Source organism: Condylura cristata, unplaced genomic scaffold (genome assembly GCF_000260355.1).
Source record: "Condylura cristata isolate star-nosed mole 26May11 unplaced genomic scaffold, ConCri1.0 scaffold00014, whole genome shotgun sequence".
NCBI classification, from domain to species: domain Eukaryota; kingdom Metazoa; phylum Chordata; class Mammalia; order Eulipotyphla; family Talpidae; genus Condylura; species Condylura cristata.
This window is the reverse complement of record NW_004567115.1, coordinates 26,494,344-26,513,974: the sequence shown is the minus strand read 5'-3', so window position 1 is coordinate 26,513,974 and position 19,631 is coordinate 26,494,344. Positions and strand designations below refer to the sequence as shown.

At 35.0% G+C, this 19,631-nt stretch overlaps 1 protein-coding gene across 1 annotated transcript in view; it reads left to right on the top strand.

Moving 5' to 3' along the window:
• KAT6A (K(lysine) acetyltransferase 6A) overlaps window positions 1–19,631 on the top strand; it is a 101,340-nt gene that overhangs the window by 43,056 nt on the left and 38,653 nt on the right. Inside the window, exons 3-7 of the mRNA XM_004682274.2 lie at window positions 7,153–7,261; window positions 12,515–12,630; window positions 13,184–13,265; window positions 16,053–16,188; window positions 17,480–17,796. Coding sequence (XP_004682331.1) covers window positions 7,153–7,261; window positions 12,515–12,630; window positions 13,184–13,265; window positions 16,053–16,188; window positions 17,480–17,796 — 760 coding nt within the window. The remainder of the gene's footprint in view (window positions 1–7,152; window positions 7,262–12,514; window positions 12,631–13,183; window positions 13,266–16,052; window positions 16,189–17,479; window positions 17,797–19,631) is intronic.

The window sequence follows — 19,631 nt, the reverse complement described above, 5'->3', positions numbered from 1 at the left end:
TCTTTCTTTCTTTCTTTCTTTCTTTCTTTCTTTCTTTCTTTCTTTCTTTCTTTCTTTCTTTCTTTCTTTCTTTCTTTCTTTCTTTCTTTTGTGTGTGTGGTTTAAAACTATGTTTTTAAGTCTAATTATTGCACTTAAGATTAATATAGCAAGTATTTCACAGGAGTAGTTAAAAAAGGTACAGATTTTTAAGGCAGGGACAAATTATAGTCAGTAACTTCTCACTGTATGACTTTTGAGCTATTACTTAAATCATTTGACTAATGAGACTATGAAGAATATACAACACTTAGGGTTTTTTGGGTTCATTTTATTATTGTGATAAAATTAACAGAACATAGGATTAACCATCTCAAACAATTTTTAGTGTGCAATTTAGTGGCATTAAATATATTCACCGTGTTGTATAACATCATCACTATCCATGGGTCTTTAGAACTTTGTGATCAGCTCAGCCTCTGTACTTACTAATAGTAACTCCTCATTCTTACTTTACCCTAGCTTCTGGTAACCTCTACTGTGCTTCTGTTGCTCCGAACTTAACCACTCTAGGTACCTACCACATGTAAGTGGAATCATACAGTATTCTTGCTTTTGTGATACACTAGCTTAAAGTAAATTTCTTGCAGTAATTATAGTTGGACTTCTAAAAACAATATTTTAGGTATTTTGTGTTTAAGTCTTAAGAAGAATGATATGACCATTATTCTTTATTGTATGTTTGAGTATTATGGTGATTCCTATTTGAATTATGAACTTCTTTTAGTCTATTAATATTGGCTATACTAACAGTAATTTCCAGTGGCAAAAATTTTTGAGAAAATTTGTAGTTTTTAAGAAATCACATATCTTTGTGACCTGAAAAATCCTGAAATGATCTCTTAGATGTTTCTGAAGTCTAAAGTCTGTGTTTACAACAGCAGGTTTTTCCTTGAAAACCCAGGTTGTCAAAAATTCTAGAATTTGTTAATTCTGGCTTACTACATACAATAAAACAGACCATGACCATCCTTTATATCATTTGCTTAAGAAGAGATGACATAAAGGTGAATTGGATTCCTAAGAAAATTAGGAAGTAGAGACAGTTACAAGTATGTATTGACTTTAAAAGTCAAAGACAAAATAAAACAAATTAAAGACAAATCTTAGGGGAAAATGAAAATTGGTCTTTTAGAGCCAGACTGTATCTGGCTCTCTAAGAAAATACCATATTTTAATATCTTAAGTGATTATGTCTACAAATTCTTTCTCATTATAAATACATCCTGCTGGGCAAAATTTTTACTGTTCATGTTTTTAAAAGTTATTTCCAAAAACTCAAGTGAGAAAGCTATGTATTGTCTGCTTGTTATGAGAGCATCTACTGTGTGTTTGCCTCAATGCTGCCATCTGGTGATTACTTTGGAGGTCTCAACAGTGTTCTTTAGGTTACCGAGGGAAATACGATGCTAAGTACAACCTAAGTGTCTCCTGCCACAAATACCCCCTGTTTTAAAGAAATTGAACGCAACAGGATGTTAGAGAAGAAATCTTTAATTATTGAGACTATGAAATTACATTATGAACAGTAGAACATTTGTATGTTTAGATTATTGAGTTGCACATAGTTTTGTGAGGATCATATTGTTTTTTCTGTCTAAGATACTATTTTTCTTCCTGGCTCTACAAGGTAATTTAATTAATATATTGAACACAACCTGTTGAATCTTACTCCATGCTAGGTATGTTGAGTCTTACTATCTGCTAGGTATACTAGATGGTAAGTATGCTTCAATACTAGGGACATAGTTACAAACAAGTAAATCATTTCTCATGGAGTTCATATTTAGTTGAGAACAAATAATAGTATTCACATGCCCATTCAATTCGTTAATTAATGGAAGGGTTAAAAAAATAAATAGGACCATATTGAATTATTGCGGTTGGTGAGTTGCTTTGAAATGTTGGATAGAACTGTCAGTTTTAGTAAGATAGGTGACTTTTAAATAAAAATCTGGAAAATCAGGAAGATCATTCTAGATATAAGGGAAACAAATATAGAGGCTCTGAAACATCTGGACTTGTGAAGAAAAAATAAGAAAGCTGGAGTAAAATATAAGGGAGAGAACAACAGGAGATGAGGTCAGAGAGGTAATTATGTGTTTATGTGGAGGGTGGATATCATAGAGGGCATTGCAGGCCACTTAACATTTAAAGCAATTTAGAATCCATGGGGTTATGTTTGTATTTGGGGCAGCCTAGTGCCATGCTCTGACTTAACTGGTCTGGCGGCTCTTTTTAATGTTGTATAAAGTCATTTGCAACAACTTTTTTTCTTGTTTTATTAGCTGTAGGAACAGGTTTACTTAGTGTAGGTTTTGAGAACAATAAGAGATAAAGACTAAGTTAGGACATATTTGGCAGCAGTGATTATATGGCATATCACCTATCTCTATACACTGATTTTAAAAGTTTATTCACAGGTTATCAATTGTTTTTTATTTTATCTTTGTGATACAGGATAATTGAAATCAACTTGTAAAGTTTTACTTGGAAAATGTTATAAACGTCTCTTCATGGTCCTAAAACTACCCAGCACATATCAGGTTTGAATCCTACAGTGAATAAGATGCAATTGTAGCCATTTTCCACTAATTTTATGCTCATTAATATTTTGGAATTGAGAATGATATGGATCTGTGATTTCTTAGTTTTCAACAATGTAGTTGGGCATATTCTAAAACAAATCACAGAGCAGAAATCTTTGATTATTGAGACTGGAAGTGCTACTTATCTATTAAGAAAACTCATAGATAATGTACCTTATTTTTTTTTGGCTCTAAATTTTATTTATTTATTTTTTTATTATAACAGTTTATTTTTTTTAAAGATAATGCATACAGAACTGGGGTACAGGCTAGAGGCTTAGGGGTGATGAGAGGCTTCACCAGAGACAGAGTGGGGAACAGAACAGGCAGATTGATGAAGTACACTGCTGAGGGGAGCAGCGGGCGGGTCAGGAGAGGTCTGCCACACCATGTGGTCACCTCCAGGGCAGGCGGGAATCGAACTTATGCGGAAGTGGCTTTAGATTCTCAGTGCTGTGCTTAACCCGCTGTGCTACCAGGGAGGGCCATCACAGTTTATTTTTACATCACTTTGTACATTTTTTTTCCCATCTCAGTTGTAATCCTGCGGATTTCCCATCACCGAGTCACCCGTGTGCCATCACCATAATCCCATGCATTTCCTTCCACACCTCCCGTCCCCCGTTTTTGATCCCATTCCCCACTCCACCCCCACAAGATGTCTCTGGTATATGGCTGTTCAGATAATGTATCTTATTTTAATGGCTTTTTTGCTTATAGTCAGTCAATTATGTAGTGCAGTGTGTAGGTAAGATCTAAGACTATGGTCTTTGATAAGTACCAGAATAATTGAGTTAAACTGATTTTCTCTACAGCTCCAAGTAACCGAGGCAGTTTATCTAAATCACTACTCACCCCACCAAGTTCAATGAATAGATTTGAATGCTTTCAGTTAAAATTTAATGAATGATTTGAATGAGCTCAGTTCTTTTGTTTTGGGATAGATAAAATCTAGCCAGATGAAGCGTTGATTGTAGGTTAAAAAAATACTGCAATCAAAAATAGTACATTACTGGAACATTAATTCATAATGTCATAAAGGAACATGTACATTAACCATTGTTAAGCCTGATTTTAAATAACACTGTCTGCTGTCAGAAAATCTAATGTTTAGTTTTGTATCATAAGGACATGTTTGAAGACAACAGTTACTATACATTATTTTTAATGTGTATATTATTTTTAAGACTGCATTTCCTATGCTGAAGAACTAATATTTTTCAGACTTTGTTTTCATTACCTTTGTGTATTTGCTTCCTTAAGTATGTCTAATCTGTCTCTGAAATAGTGGCAGATTAATTTAGTACTTATCTATACCTAATAATGTTAATTTTGGTAACCTGGTTTGAATTATGTTCCTGCTCTGCTTAATAGCTTCTTATAATGTAGACATCATTTTGCAGGGTCTCTGTTAATTTATTTTCTGTCATATTTTGAATTTATTCTTTTGTTAATACTTTTTTTATTTTTAAAAGAGTTTTATTTATTTATTTATTTATTTATTTATGCATATAAAAGGTGGGGTGTAAGCCTGAGGTGCGGGAAGTGAGAGGATTCACTAGAGACAGAGTGGGGAGCAGAACAGGTGGATCTACTGATATACACTGCTGAGGGACATATTGGGCAAGACAGGAGAGGTCTGCTGAGCGATGTGAGCTAGCTTGCTGGTCAGGGATTGAGCTCATGCTGCAATGGTTGACTGATAGCTTGACCCCTTGGGCCACCAGGGAGATTCCACTTTTCTGATTCTATCTTGACAGAGGGATATATGTTCACTTCCCATTTTGAAGGAAAATGTTTTCATTGCTTGGCATTGGATCAAACCAATCTTAGTTTTCATTTTTTTCAGTTAACTATTACTCCCTTAATAATCTGAATAGCTAATCCCTGCCCTACTTTCAGCAGTCTGTTTTATTTCCTGTTTTCCAGAAACAACGAACCTGTCAGAAATAAGCACTCTTTCTGTTCTACCATTCTGCTTACAGATATGCATTTACATCATACTGTACTACAAAGACTATTCCCTTTACTCATACTTTAAAAATCTGCCCTCTTTTTAAAGCCGTTACCAGTATAATATTTTTAAATGAGGGAACTGTTTTATATTTATGCTGTACAGTGCTAGTGGCAATAGTACTTGATATGTAGCTGATGTGAGAAGATTAAATTTGTTTTATATAAATTTAAACAGCCACATATTATAGTGCCATCAGTATTATACAATAAGTCCTACTACATAGTAACTTCCGGTTATTTCTTTTTTAGCTATCTTCTGTTGGCTCTGTATCCCTTCATGGAATTTTGTTGGTTTCTATGACTGTAGTTTATTCTTTCACTGAAAAGGCCTGGTATTGACGTCTCTAGCTTTTTTTTTTTTTTTAAGATTTATTTATGCACACAAGAGCAGAGGTGTATGCGGTGAGAGGATTCTCTAGAGACAGAGTGGGGAGTAGAACAGGGAGATTAACTGAAATACACTGCTAAGGGGAGCAGTGGGTGAGACAGGAGAGGTCTGCTGCGCCATGTGGGTAATTTTCCTGGCCGGGGATTATACTCCTGTTGCAGTGGCTGCTGATAGCTTCATAGTGCTGCACTTTAACCCCTTGTGCTACCAGGGAAGCCCCAGTGTCTCTAGTATTGATCATTCATAAAATCATGTAGGTATTTTATCTCCCCACTGTTGGTGGCTGAATGACTTAATTAAATATTGGAGTTCTGACCTTAATTACCTTTTTCCTGCCTGTTCTTCTTGGGAAAACTTACCAACTCTGATGGTAATAACATTTTGTTTGTGTGTGTTTATTTCTAGAACAACTTTTTAACTACAGATACATGTATCAATATATATAAGGGCCTTACTACATGATGCACAGGTATTTTAAGCTTAGTAAGTCCCAAACTAAGCTCTTTCCTCTCTCACACCTTCACCTGGTAGCTCTGCCTATCAGATACCTCCAGAAGAACTTAAATTTCTAAAAATTTTCCATCATTTCTTCTTCCTACTTGATCACTTCTTTCTTTGTTTCCCATTGGAGTACATCTATCACAGTACCTACAAACATTTTGTCTGTTTTTCCTAGTAGATAAAAAGCACCTTTAAAATTTTGTATTACTGTTTGGCTCAATGCTTGGTATAAACAGTTCAGAGTTGACAGTACCTCAAACTAAACAAATCTAAATGGAACTCATTATCTCATTGCTTTCCTCTTAATTTTCTTCTTTAAGATGACTTGCCTCACACAAGTTGATGATGTCACTGTCTTTTCAGTTACATTAGTCATGTTTAACTAATTTCCTTTTATATCACTTGTATGACTAGTCTGTTTGTAATTCCATCGAATTTTTTTTTTAAAGACTATTTATGCTTACAGAACTGAGGTACAGGCCAGAGTTGTGGGTGAGAGGATTCACCAGAGATAGAGTTGGGAGCAGAACAGGCAGACTGACAAAGTATAGATTGACCCGCTGCTGACAATAGCAGCGGGTAGGCCAGAAGAGTTCTGCTACGCCACGTGGGTCAGCTCCCTGGCTGGGGATTGAATTCTTGCTGCAGTGGTTTCATAATGTGGTGCTTTGACTCATTGTACCACCAGGGAGAGCCCTCTAATTGTATAGTTTTTTTTCCCTTTGCTTTGGCTGATCTTATGTCTTCATCAGACTATTCAGTCACTGTTTAAATGTTCAATCTAGTTTTAGGTTTTTCCCCATTTGCTTTTTACATTTTTATTTAAATGGTGACCATCTCTAATTTGAATAGCCTTCCATTTCTCTTTTCCTGCAGGAAATAGTGCTATAAGGTATTCATTGAGAGTTCTCACAAGCTGATCTAAATTCTTTCCCTGCATCTAGTTCCCAACTCTTATCTCTTGCCACAGAAACCATATCTTTATTATCCTATTTATGCTGCCTATAATGTCTTTTTCTTCATTTTGTGAGGGGAAATGGGTTAGTGTTACAGTGAAATTTGGAAACCTACTTTTAAACCTGATTTTAGTAATTATAATCTATTGTCCTTCAAGAAGCTTCTTAAAATCCCATAATATAGTCCTGTTACTCAAAACATGTTCTCTTCCCTCTTCAATCCTTCTCAAACAGTTAAAATTTCTCTTTCCCACTTTTACAGAGATTTACTATGTTGTTTTTTTTTTTTAATGCTATGCTTATGTGTATGCATTGTCACTCTTCTACATCATATGAATTTTAAGGACTAGTACTGTGATTTCTTGCACTAACTCATTGGAGTGCTTAAATCTTAAGTTGAAGAATTTAACTTATACTGTGTCATTTAGTTTTTAAGTGGCCACATGATTAGAATATGTTCTTTTTGGACCAAACGCTGTCACTACAGGGACCAGTGAAAGCAGGTGTTGTAAGAACATCTAACTTAGTTGGAAATTTAAGAGAGTGATACAGTTGCCCTGAAGTTATATGTAATTCTTGTATGATTTTAAAACTGTAATTTTAATTCTTTATATTAATACTAAAAATGTACTAGTACCTGAATGAGTTGTGTGTTTCTTTATAGCCAGTTGCTGAACCAATCCCCATCTGCAGTTTCTGTCTTGGTACAAAAGAACAAAACCGAGAAAAGAAGCCGGAGGAACTCATTTCCTGTGCTGACTGTGGCAACAGTGGTACGTGAATCCCTGTAATCCTTCTCATGCATGTTATGAGACAAGAGGGAAGTATGTTTGACTGAGTCTTATGAAATAAAATATGTTTTGGCTTGAATCTGGTTTTAGGAAATTGAGGAAAATTACTTTACAAAAGAGGGATTTAAAAGTATATGTAAAATGTTTTATTCCATTCATTTAAATAAATTTTAAATTAATTTTTCTTTGAAATTAAGAAAACTTTCTTTAGGCTTGTTTTTTCCTTTTGATCTTTACATTTCACTGTCAAACATCTGTTTAAATCATAACAATCAGCTTGTCATTACTGTTGGTTTCATTAAAAGTTCACTACTTGTCTTTGTTGATTTGTGCCTTAGGATACATGAATAGAACCAGAATGATAGCAGATTTATTTTTCTTGATAGGAACCTACATATGTCACATTGGGAAGTAGAATGTTGACATTGCAATTTAGTAAGCTGTATGGGTTCTAAAAAAGATTTTGCAAAGTCTAATTTTTCAGTTCCTGAGATATTTTTGCTCTACATTTTAAGCACTAATGACACTTAGCGGGAAGGCTTCAGTCAACCAGCATTATCTTTGGTTATTGTTGGCTTATTCTTCGGTGACAGTAATGAAGTTAAATTATCAGTGACAGCCAGGGTCTAGTTCAGAAACAAATATTCTAGATACTTTAGGAGGAAAGAGATTTAATACTGGAATCATCTATTCGCGAAATTGTTAGAAGAGTTGAAGAGGTAAACTGTAGGCTGCTTTTAAGGATAGATCCTAGGACATTGCATAATTGGCCTACCAGGATAGTCAATTTATTTGCTGTCATCAGAAAAGAGGTGGAAGTAAAAGGCTAAACTGTTGAGTTGTATAGAATAAAATGGGATAATGAAATAAATCATCATGAAACCTGCCTGTGAATAATCATGAAGGTGCAGAGTAGATGCTGACATTTTCATGATTGCTTATCATTAGAAAACAGTACCAGAAGGAATATGGTCTTTTCTTGATTTCTCCTTTACAAAAGCCATTCAAATCCAGTTATAGAGCTTAATTCATATTTGCAGCCTAGATGCAAAGGAGTCTAGGAAGTATAGTGTTGAGCTTTTCAGTTCCATTTATAGAAAGTGCTAGAAGAAGGAATAGCAATCAGTTAGTGACCATATCCAGTATAATATCACAAATGAAGATTAACTCTAAATTTCATAGTTAAATATAAACTACCACATCATAATAAATTAGTGACATGTCACACAATGCAGTGACTTCCAGACCATTTAGTAATGGAACGCTTTTCTCCAAATGAACTTACTGGGGAATCCTAAAATATAAAACAGACATATATAAATCTGCTAGTTGAGATAAGAATGGAATGGGAGTCAGAAGTTTTGTTATAGCCCTGTTTTCTAAAAGGCATTGTATTTGAGGGGGGTCTGAATTTCTCTAAATAGGGTTAAGCACATTTTGAAAACCATTGCTATTGAGGGAACTTTTTTGTTTTAAAGATTTATTTATTTATTTATGCTTACAGAGCTGGGGTACAGGCCTTAGGTGCAGGGGTGGTGAGACAGAGTGGGGAGCAAAACAGGCCGACTGATGAAGTACACAGCTGAGGGGAGCAGTAGGTGGGTCAGGAGAGGTCTGCCAAGCCATGTGGCTTACCTCTGGGGTAGGGATCAAACTCATGCTGAAGTGGCTTTAGCTTCTTAGGTGCTGTGCTTTAACCACTGTACCACCAGGTAGGGCCTTGAGGGAACTTTTAAAGAACTAGTAGACTAAATATTATTTATTGGTGTAGAAATGAGAATTACTCCAAAACTTAGCAGCTTCAAGCAACAACAGAAGTTTTTATGTAATGGTCAGGAATTTGGGAGTGACTTAAATAGGTAGTGTTAACAGGAAGTACTTCATGAAGTTGCAAGATTTCAGCTTTGGCTTAGCCATCTGACAGCTTCCACACTGATTGACTTATGTGACTGGCAAGTTAATGCTGCCTGTTGTCAGGAACCTGCATTTCTTTGCTTTGTGTACCTCTTAGAACTGTGTGAGTGTCCACAATGTGGTCATTGGATTTGCTCAAGCAAGTATCCAAGAGAGCAAGATGGAATCTGTAATATTTTTAAAAAAATTTATTTATCTATGCATACAGGACTGGGGTACAGGCCAGAGGTGCAGGGACAGTGAGAAGCTTTACCAGAGACATAGTGGGGAGCAGAACAGGCAGATCAACAAAGTACACTGCTGAGGGGAGCAGTGGATGAGACAGGAGAGATCTGCACCATATGGATCACCTCTGGGGCCCAGGATTGAACAATGCACTGAATTGGCTGCGGCTAGCTTGCAGTGCTGCATCCTAACCCATTGCAACACCAGGGAGGGCTGGAATCTGTAATATTTTTTATAACCTACCCCAGGAATTACATACTGTCATTTCAGCAGTGTCTTTCATCTATATAGATCAGCTTTGTTAGAGTGTGGGAAGGAAACAGATAAGGATTGAATTGGTTTTCTTGTTTGAAGGTAAGAATGATTGGAGTGTAACTGCAAACTGACAGTCATTCTAAACAAGAAGAAATGTATGGCTATAGTCAATACAAAAAGACCTCATTTAATCTTGTCTGTAGATGCTTGAATAACACGACCTACTACCATAGGCTAATTGATATAAACCTATAACATATTTCTGGTCACAACATCTCGCCCAAGTTCTAAATAAAGACTGAAAATAATATTAACTAGTGATTTGTATTCAACTCACCCACTTATTATTCTTTCATTTTCATTGTCCACTCTGCTTATTCCAGTTCAGAGTTAAGTTGCAAGCTTTCAACTTTTGCTGGACCCTATCCAGCAGCTCAGAATACAAGGCAACCTTGGACAGGATGCAGTTCCATCATAAGATATACTTACATCCACACCCATACCCATTTGTACTGGGGCAGTGTGCCCAAAAGATACGCTAGTGAATCAAATATTCATGTATTTGGTGTATGAAAGGAAACCAGAATACTCAGAGAAAATTCACACAGACATAAGAACAATGTACAAACTCCACACAGATAGTGGTTCTGAACAGGAATTGATTCTTGTCTTCCTCTTTAACATTATAATAAAGTAACATTGAACACAATGGTGTTATTTGAGAATCTGCTGTATATGAAATTTGGTATTTTTCCAAATTGAAAGCTAACATACCCAAAATTTAAAAAAAAAGAATAGTTTGGGGAAAGTAATTGCATAAAATGCGGCAAAAAGTCAAAAGCTATAAAGTTTAGAGAGCATGTTTACATTTCTTAGCATAAAGGCTAATGGGCAGAGCCTATGAATAGGCAGTTTATGTATAAGAAAAAGTCAGTACTTGAGCATATGAAAAAAACTTTAATTAATGACAGAAATGCACACCCATGCAGAAATGAAGTGTCATTTTATTTTATTTTTTTTAAAGATTTACTTTTGTGTGCATATAAGAACTGGGGTGTAAGCCAGAGGTGTGGGGAGGGGTTAGGATAGGTGAGAGGATTCACCAGAGACAGAGTGGGGAGCAGAATAGGCAGATCGAAGAAGTACACTGCTGAGGGGAGCAGAGGGTGGGTCAGGAGAGGTCTGCTGTGACATGGGTCAGCACTTTGACTAGCACTTGTGCTTCAGTGGCTGGTAATAGCTTGATAGCACTGTGTCTGTAATACCTGTACCACCAGGGAGACTCCTGAAGTGTCATTAAATAGTTTTTACTATAATAATAAAACTTGAAAGATAAAGGATTCCAAACCTAGAACTGATGAAATCTTGATACATTTGTACAATAAGACTGGACCATTAGTTAAATTGTCATAGATTTTGGAACAAATTTTGGGAGTACATGTCTTCTGCTTCTCAAGCTGTAAAAATGTATTTCATTTCTTTCACTAACCCCACTTTCAGGAATTTATTCTAAAGAATTATTTTAAAAGAAGATAATAATCTATAAGCATAAAGTAATTAATTTTAGTGGTCATTTTGAGTCTGTTGCACAGTAGGGAAATGATAGGTATAGTGGATCAAATCAGAGGAATACAATCAGTACAGGAATCTAAATATAACATTTACTTGAATAAAATAATGTAGGAGAAAAGCAAAACAAGCTGTATATACAACAATGCAAGTATGATCTAGCTTTATCTATTTTAAAAGGAAAAAGGGAATGTAAAAATGCCTGTTGGGTGGTGATGAGATTATGAATGAGATTCTTATTCCTGCTCTCCCATTTTATTTTAATGATTGTTGTGATAGTTCAGTCCCATAAAATAGAAAATTATGTAGGAAGAGAGGAGTGAACATAATTTAATCAACCCTTTCACTGTAGGAACAAAAACAACAACATAACCAGCTTGTAGAAGAAGGGGACACATCTTTTCAGGTTGAAGGTAAATTGGCTACCCAGAAATTTTGAGAATGAAATGGATACTGACCATTTTTTCCTTTTTAAAGATTTATTTATTTGTGTGTACAAGAACTGGCTGAGGTGTGTATTGGGGGGAGGGCTGAGAAGATTCATCAGAGACAGAGTGGGGATTAGAACAGGCAGATTGAAATACATTGCTGAGAGCGCCACAGATGGGACAAGAGAATTCTGCTGTGCTGTTTGGGTCACCTCCTTGGTGGAGGAACTCATACTGCATTGGCTGGTAACAGCTTGATAGTGCTGTGCGCTTAATCCCTACAAAACCAGGGAGGCCCCTTACCTTTTTTCTGTTGGTAGTAATTTAGTTCTTTAATAGAAATTTTAGGTTCTGCTTGAGTGCCTTATATTAGGAGCAAGTAACTCACTTTAAATGATGGGATTTTTATTATGTATTATTTTTAGCTATAAAGTAACATGTTATTGTTTTTAAAAAGATAGAAGAATATAAAGTGAAATGTAAAATTCTTCAAAATATTTATAGTTCCATATCTTATAATGTTACCATATAAGCATTAAGCATAATGCCTTAATGTAGGGCTGATAACAGTTTAGAGTTTGTCAAGTTTTTAAAATCAAATTGTGTTGTGTGTGTAGGCATGTGTGATTGTATGTATGATCTAAGCTCTTATTTATATCAATAAAACTGAATGAGAATGCCAAGTCTTGATGTTACATGTGGCAAGTTTCCAAGAGCGTCTTGTATTTTTTTATAAAATGTTTTGATTTAAGATAATTGCCTTTTTCTACATTATTCCCTTAATGTACGATTGAGGAATGATTCTTGGTTGTTTCATTTGTGAATTTCCCCCTACTTTTATTAGGTCATCCATCCTGTTTGAAATTTTCCCCCGAACTGACGGTTAGAGTGAAGGCCTTACGGTGGCAGTGCATTGAGTGTAAAACTTGCAGTTCCTGTCGAGATCAAGGGAAAAATGCAGTGAGTATCTTTGCCTTTGAATGAGAATATTTCATTAAGAAATAAAATACACAACTGGCATTTCCTTGTTAAGTATGATTGGTTATTTTTCAGGTAGTTGGTCCAGTGGAATTTAGAATAGAGGCATCGTCAGATTGCATGCCACTATAGAATCCTTACAGATTGAGACTTGGATTATTTCTAGGTGATTTCTAATAAATACCTTAGTTATAATTTTCAGAGAAACTAAGTTACCATAAATAAATATTGGTAAAATTTGAGCAGGATGGAGGTACTCAAAGTTTTTTTCTTTCCCATTAACCAGATTAAAGTTAGCTTATGTGTGATAATTGAATAATCTTGAAAGTAATGAAAAACTATAATTCTTTATTAAAGGTTAGATAAAGCAAGATTTTGTGCCAACTCAGACTATTTAGCAAATTAAGGAAACTTTTACTATTATAGTAACATTTCTATTTTTTGAGATTATTGAAGTTCCTGGGTTTTATGAAATCATAATCCTATCCGTTTTGGTTTCAAAAAGTTAAGCAAAATTGTTATTTCACTCTTTTAGGATAATATGCTCTTTTGTGATTCCTGTGACCGGGGTTTTCACATGGAATGTTGTGATCCCCCACTCACCCGGATGCCAAAAGGTGAGACATTCTTTCTGAAATCAAACTGGAAACACAGTATTTTTTATCTACTTTGTTAACATGAAAGAAAAATTTTGGTATTTCTATTCAAGTTTGTGTAAGTAGGAAGAGATCTGTCACTTTAAAGGTGGGGATAGTGTTTCACATTCTTAGATGGTATGAATTTCTTATTATTTTACTCTGTTTTCAATACTTTAAAACTACTTTATCATCCATGGATACTTGTAAATATTTGCCAGTTCTATAGTCTGTAGACTAGAGACTGCCCTTAAGTAATATTTTGAAATGTTTCTTTTTTGTATTAGATCATGTTGATTATATCAACACACATCATTTTTGAGGGGCTTATTGCTGTTGAAATCTCTGACTTATTCAAAATTTAAGCTTTCCATAAAGAATTTGCGAACAAATAAGTATCCAAATCTTAAGAAAAAGCTTAGTATTATTCTTTTTTTTTTTTACACTCCTATTTCTTATTTAGTTGGGATACAGTTGCCTGGTTGGACTTCCATTTTATCATATGCCTGCAGCTTCTTTTAAAAAATCCACTTAGTTTCTCTTCATTTTCGTACTACAACTCTTTTTTGAGTCTGATTTAATGATTTATAGATTTCTTATATACATATATAAAGGTTAGAGTAAAAAAAAAAACCTTTTTGAGATAATTGATGGAGAAAGTTTTGGTGTTAATGGAAAAGGAACTCAATCTTTTGGGTTAAAGCTAAGTTATTCCGCTTTAGGGTCTTGTGTTCTTTTTATGCCATTCTATTGTCACCTTTTTAAAAGTTTTAAATTTGCACTTACTAGAAGAAGGAATACTTTCTTTTCTGCCGCTTTCATTTTTCTTTAAAGATTTATTTATTTATGCACATAAGAGCTGAGGTGTAGGCCAGAGGTATGGGGTAGAGGTGGAGGGTAGGTGAGAGGATTCCCCAGAGGCAGAGTGGGGAGCAGAATACACTGCTGAGCAGAATAGTAGGTGAGACTGGAGAGGTCTGCTGTGCCATGTGGGTCAACTCCCTGGCTGGGGATTGAATTAGTGCTGCAGTGGCTGCAGAGAGCTTCATAATGTGGAAATTTAACCCCTTGCACTATGAGGGAGGCCTTCTAATTCTCCCATTTGTTTGTAGTCTAAGAATTCTTCTAAGATAAGACTTTCTTAGGCCTTCATTCCTGTATATTTAATGCCTGCAAACAAAGGTTTATGGCAACTTAAAGGAAGAAACATTTTACTTTGAAATAATTACAGAAAAGTGGCAAAAAAGTATAGAGTCCTCATTATACCCTTTAACTAACTTCACATAATACAAGTATTGTACAAAACCATATATAATTTTTGAAACCAGGAAACTAACATTGATACCATGATTTACTACTCTACAGATTGCATTTCTGGTCCAGAATCCAATCTAGGATCTTACAATATATATTTATTGGTCACATTTTATTAGTCTTCCAATTTGTGTTAATTCCTTAGACTCTATATGTCTTTCTTGACTTTGGCACTTTTTCCCCCTCCATTTTTCATTTATAAAACGAGTCATAGTACGTTATTTTACTTTATTTTTTTAAAAGATTTTATTTATGCATATGGAATTGGGGTACAGGCCAGAGGTGCAGGGGCAGTGAGAGGATTCACCAGAAACAGAGTGGGGAGCAGAACAGGCAGATCATTGAAGTAGTCTGCCACACCATGTGGGTCACCTCCCGGGCTGGGGATTGAACTTGCACTGAGGAGGCTTTGGCCAGCTTGCATTCCTGTGCTTAACGTACTGCACCACCAGGTACGGTCCAGTTAATTTATTTTTAACTGAGGTAATATTGGGGTACTCCCATCAGATACTAATATGCAAAATATAAAGTCACAAAATAAATAGTTACCATCTGGTATTTATCTGTCTCCTCTGACTTATTTCACTTAGCATTATCCTTTCAAGCTCCGTCCATGCAAATGGCATGTTATCTTTTTTGATTGCCACGCAGTATTCCATTGTGTATGTAGTATACATCTTTTTGATTCACTCTAATGATTTTGACAATTTTGAAGAGTACTGGCCATTTATTTCATAGGAGGCCCTTCAATTTGGGTTTATCATGATAAGACTTGCTTTATCATGATACAACTGACATTAGAAAATTTGAGGACAATACCACAGGAAATGTTATGCCCTCCTAAGTGTGTTATGCAGGGAAGAGCTATCCTTTTTCCCCGTGTGTTTATTTGCTTATCAATTATTTATGCCATGGATTCATGGGCATTTATCCTATAAATTATAATCTGTGGGTATTTATTTTATGAGTTATAATTGTTGTTATGGTGTCTTTGTTTCTTTGCTTTTGGCTCAGATTGACCTAGATTTGGCTATTGGGAGCTTCTTCAAGTTGACTTATGTCCTTTTCATGTGGCATCATTAGCCAACACTTCATTTCCTAGTACTACATGATGCTCTGGGTTATCTTGTAGTCTCCTTGCTCTAGTCCTAGAATCAGCCTTTACTCTATGAAAACCTGCCTTTTCTTTATAGAATGGTATATCTGGGTTATATAAAGAAAGGTTTTTAACTAGGGGTTAGTGAGATTTATTTGCTTCTTTTTTAGTTCACAGAATTTTTTGTGTCTATATTTTCTTTTTCTCTGGAGTGGGGTTGGGAGAGGGAGCTTGCTACCATATTTTCAAGTCAGAGTTTGTGAGCTGAAAGAGGTTAAGGACTTGTGGCTTAGAGTACCTGAAATCCTTCAGTGTATTTATGTCTATTATACTTTTATGTGGAATTTCTTTCTTTATAGGCATGTGGATATGTCAAATATGTCGACCTAGAAAAAAAGGACGAAAACTTCTACAGAAGAAAGCAGCACAGATAAAACGACGCTATGCTAATCCAATAGGACGTCCAAAAAACAGGTTAAAGAAACAAAACACGGTGTAAGTTGTACTGGTGGCAAGGTGAGGGGAGAAAAGGATAGGGTCTTCTCTGTAGTGTAGGATTCACTTACTTGCTTTATTGAAAAAAAATTCAATTGTTATCACTGGTACTTTTATGTAATAATAATGACTAATACTCATTGTGCCCTGATCATGTGCCATGGCACTGCTTACAATGTTAAATCATTTAGTTCCTCCCACAGTCCAATGAAGTGAAGTAGGTATTGTTGTTACTCTCATTTTTCATAGGAGGAAATTACAGCATAGAGGCTAAACTTGCACAAGTTTCTGTGTAAATGTTAAACTGGGATTAAAATTCAAATAGTCTGGCACCAGAGGCTGATTCTTAACTATTGCCTTAAATTGCTTCTCTTTAATAAAAATGCTAAAGAAAAAGTTACATCACCACTTTTTACAGATTCCTTTCCTGATGTAGTCTCAGTAGTTTTGTTTGTATCATTTGTACAAATCACTAAACAGCTGCTTTTCTTGAGGTTATAGCTTAGTCCTACTTCTGTGTCTGATATGAAGTAATGTGACTCTTTCATTTGTTAGATGTCAGGGATATTACCCCTTGTGGGCTAGAAAACTGGGCTGTGTCTGGAGGAAATTAAGCAAGATTCAGTAGCTAGTTCTTTTTTTTTTTTCAGTATCTCTGTAGTAATTTACCTTTGGTGTTATGTAAAATATCTGTGGAGCTATAAACCTCTTTCATTCTCAAAAATTTAATCCACTTTTTATACACTTTAGACTGTCTTCAGTTTAACTAAAATGAATGGAAATTAATAGCTAGTGTTATAGTTCATATTTTTAATCTTAGGATGAGCTTTAATTTTACTGTAAAATGATCTTTTCATTCCTGACTTTCAGAGAATAACCCATCCTTTTATTTAGAGGTAAAAGGTATAACTGAGTTGGTGCAGAGATCATTTTATGCCTGGAAGAATCTTAATTGTTCTCTGGCCCAACTCTCATTTTATGGAAGAAGACACTGATGTTTAGAGAGAATATGATTTGTTCAAGATACACAGCTAGTAAGTGGCAAAATTATGACTCAGACATGCTTTCTGACTCCTGGCCTAGGAGTCTTTTCACAATAAATAACTAGGTTTCCTGAAAATAGATAGTCTAATAGTAATATTACTTCTTATTCATTAATATAGCTTACAGAATATTTTAACAGTATAGACTTTTTAATAAAGCTGTAGGTTATTTACTAATTATGTGTTCTATTTAAATAAAGGATTTGTTTTTAATAGTTACTCTTTCTTTTCCTTATTTGATTCTTTAGATCAAAAGGTCCCTTCAGCAAAGTTCGAACTGGCCCTGGCAGGGGTAGAAAACGTAAAATCACACTCTCGAGCCAATCAGCATCATCATCAGAAGAAGGCTATTTAGAAAGAATAGATGGTTTGGACTTCTGCAGAGATAGTAGTGTTCCCTTAAAGTTCAACAAGAAAACCAAAGGGCTCATTGATGGCCTTACCAAATTTTTCACCCCTTCTCCTGATGGGCGGAAACCTCGAGGGGAAGTGGTAGACTACTCTGAGCAATATAGAATCAGGAAAAAGGGCAACAGAAAATCAAGCACTTCAGACTGGCCCACAGGTAAGTTTGTTCACTTATTACAAAAGAATATTATTTAAAATAACAGTAGTTATCTGAAATAGATTTATATTTATTAAAAATTATTTATGGACTGTAGAAACATAGATGATACTAAGGTTGTAACGATGACAGAAATTTAGAGGCTAAAGAACTTGCAAAATGCACAAGTTGGAGCTCATAGACAAAAGAAAGTGCTTTTTTTTTTGGTAGAACCACTTAATCTGCCCACAGAAATTTGGTTTATAACCTTGACTTAAGGATAACATCACATTTCATAAAGTTCAAATCAGAGGAGAACATTTTAGTTAGTTGTCCAGATAATTAATTAAAACTTAAATTGTCCTCAGTACTATTGAAGTCCATGAAAATAGAAAAAAACTCAGACTGTGAAGAAATAGAAAGAGCTTTGAAGAAGTAGAATGAGAATAGACTTTCTTAGATCACCAGGACTCTCTTCTCTATTGAAAGAATTTAATTTTGACTCCTTCCCTTGAATGTCCTGTTATGTGTATATTCATTACTTCCTCATTTCTGTTTAGTATAGGAGAGAAAAATACCATATTGTCAGGTTACCTTTTATGCTGTATTGATTGGCTTTTCAGCAGTGGTAATCAACTAGTTTGTCTTTAAGGATTCAAGTGCAGTTCATGTCTTTACCAACTACTTAGACTGTAGATAAACTACAGTCCAAACATGGTTTATCAAAAACAAACAAACAAAAAAAAGCCATTTAGGTTGGACTTGGAAGGGAATCTCTAAGAACCTAATGAAAGATATTATGAGATGGAGTATTGGAAGTATCTATTGGGAATTTTTAGAAATAGAAATTATTAGCATATTAGCACATATGTATAAAGTATATGAAGAACTCATATTAAGCTTTAGCATTAGTGTAGTTTTTGCTTTTATTTACTGTGTCATTTTCCTTAGGAATTTGTAGTTCAAAGAACAATTGCATTATCTGATACAGTACTGCTAAATGCTATAGAAGACTTATGTTTGAGTCCATCTATGTCATGCACTAGGGGGCATTGAAGTCACATACTTTTTTGACATTGTGTGTATTTTTCAGTTTGGGAATATTGCTACCTGTGAGTCCTAGTCCTTTTTCTTCTTATGTTAGATGAATAATAGACAACCTAAATGTGGAGTGCTACAAAGAGCGTAAGGGTTTATCAGCAGTGCCATCTTCAAATGTAATGGATAATGGTCTGCATAATCCCCTAATATTTCTGTTAACTATTAGTTTCTTTGCTAAGTTGAGAAAAAATGCGTCTTTTCATATAGATGATTACTATTATTTCTCTCCCTTACCCAGAGGATTATTATCTGTGATCCTCAGGTTTGTAGATAGAGTTTGTGCTTTAAAAGGGCAATGAGAATGTGAGGTGGGTTGGTACTTCTTGGCATTAGTTAAGGTAACTTTTTTCAAAGGTTGTCTTTTTGTTGAGATAAGGTCCTGTTGACTTTATGGAGATTGAGTCATTGAGAATTGTAAAAGAAACACATTTTCCGTGTTTTTGCTCATAGGTGATAAAAATATTGTCTTGTGTATAACATAACCTTCTTCCATACCGCCAAAGAATGAAAAAGCAATATTTGAATATTGACATAAGCTCATTTTAAGTGTTATATTCATTCTAATGCAAGACAGTCTTCATAATCTTTATGCTTTTTTCCTGTTCTGATTTTGTATTACAGTATATTTAAATATAATTTCTCCTTTTTTTTTTAAGATTTATTTATTTGTGCATACAGAACTGGGGTACAGGCCAGAGGCTCAGGGGCAGCGAGAGGCTTCACCAGAGACAGAGTAGGGAGCAGAACAGGCAGAT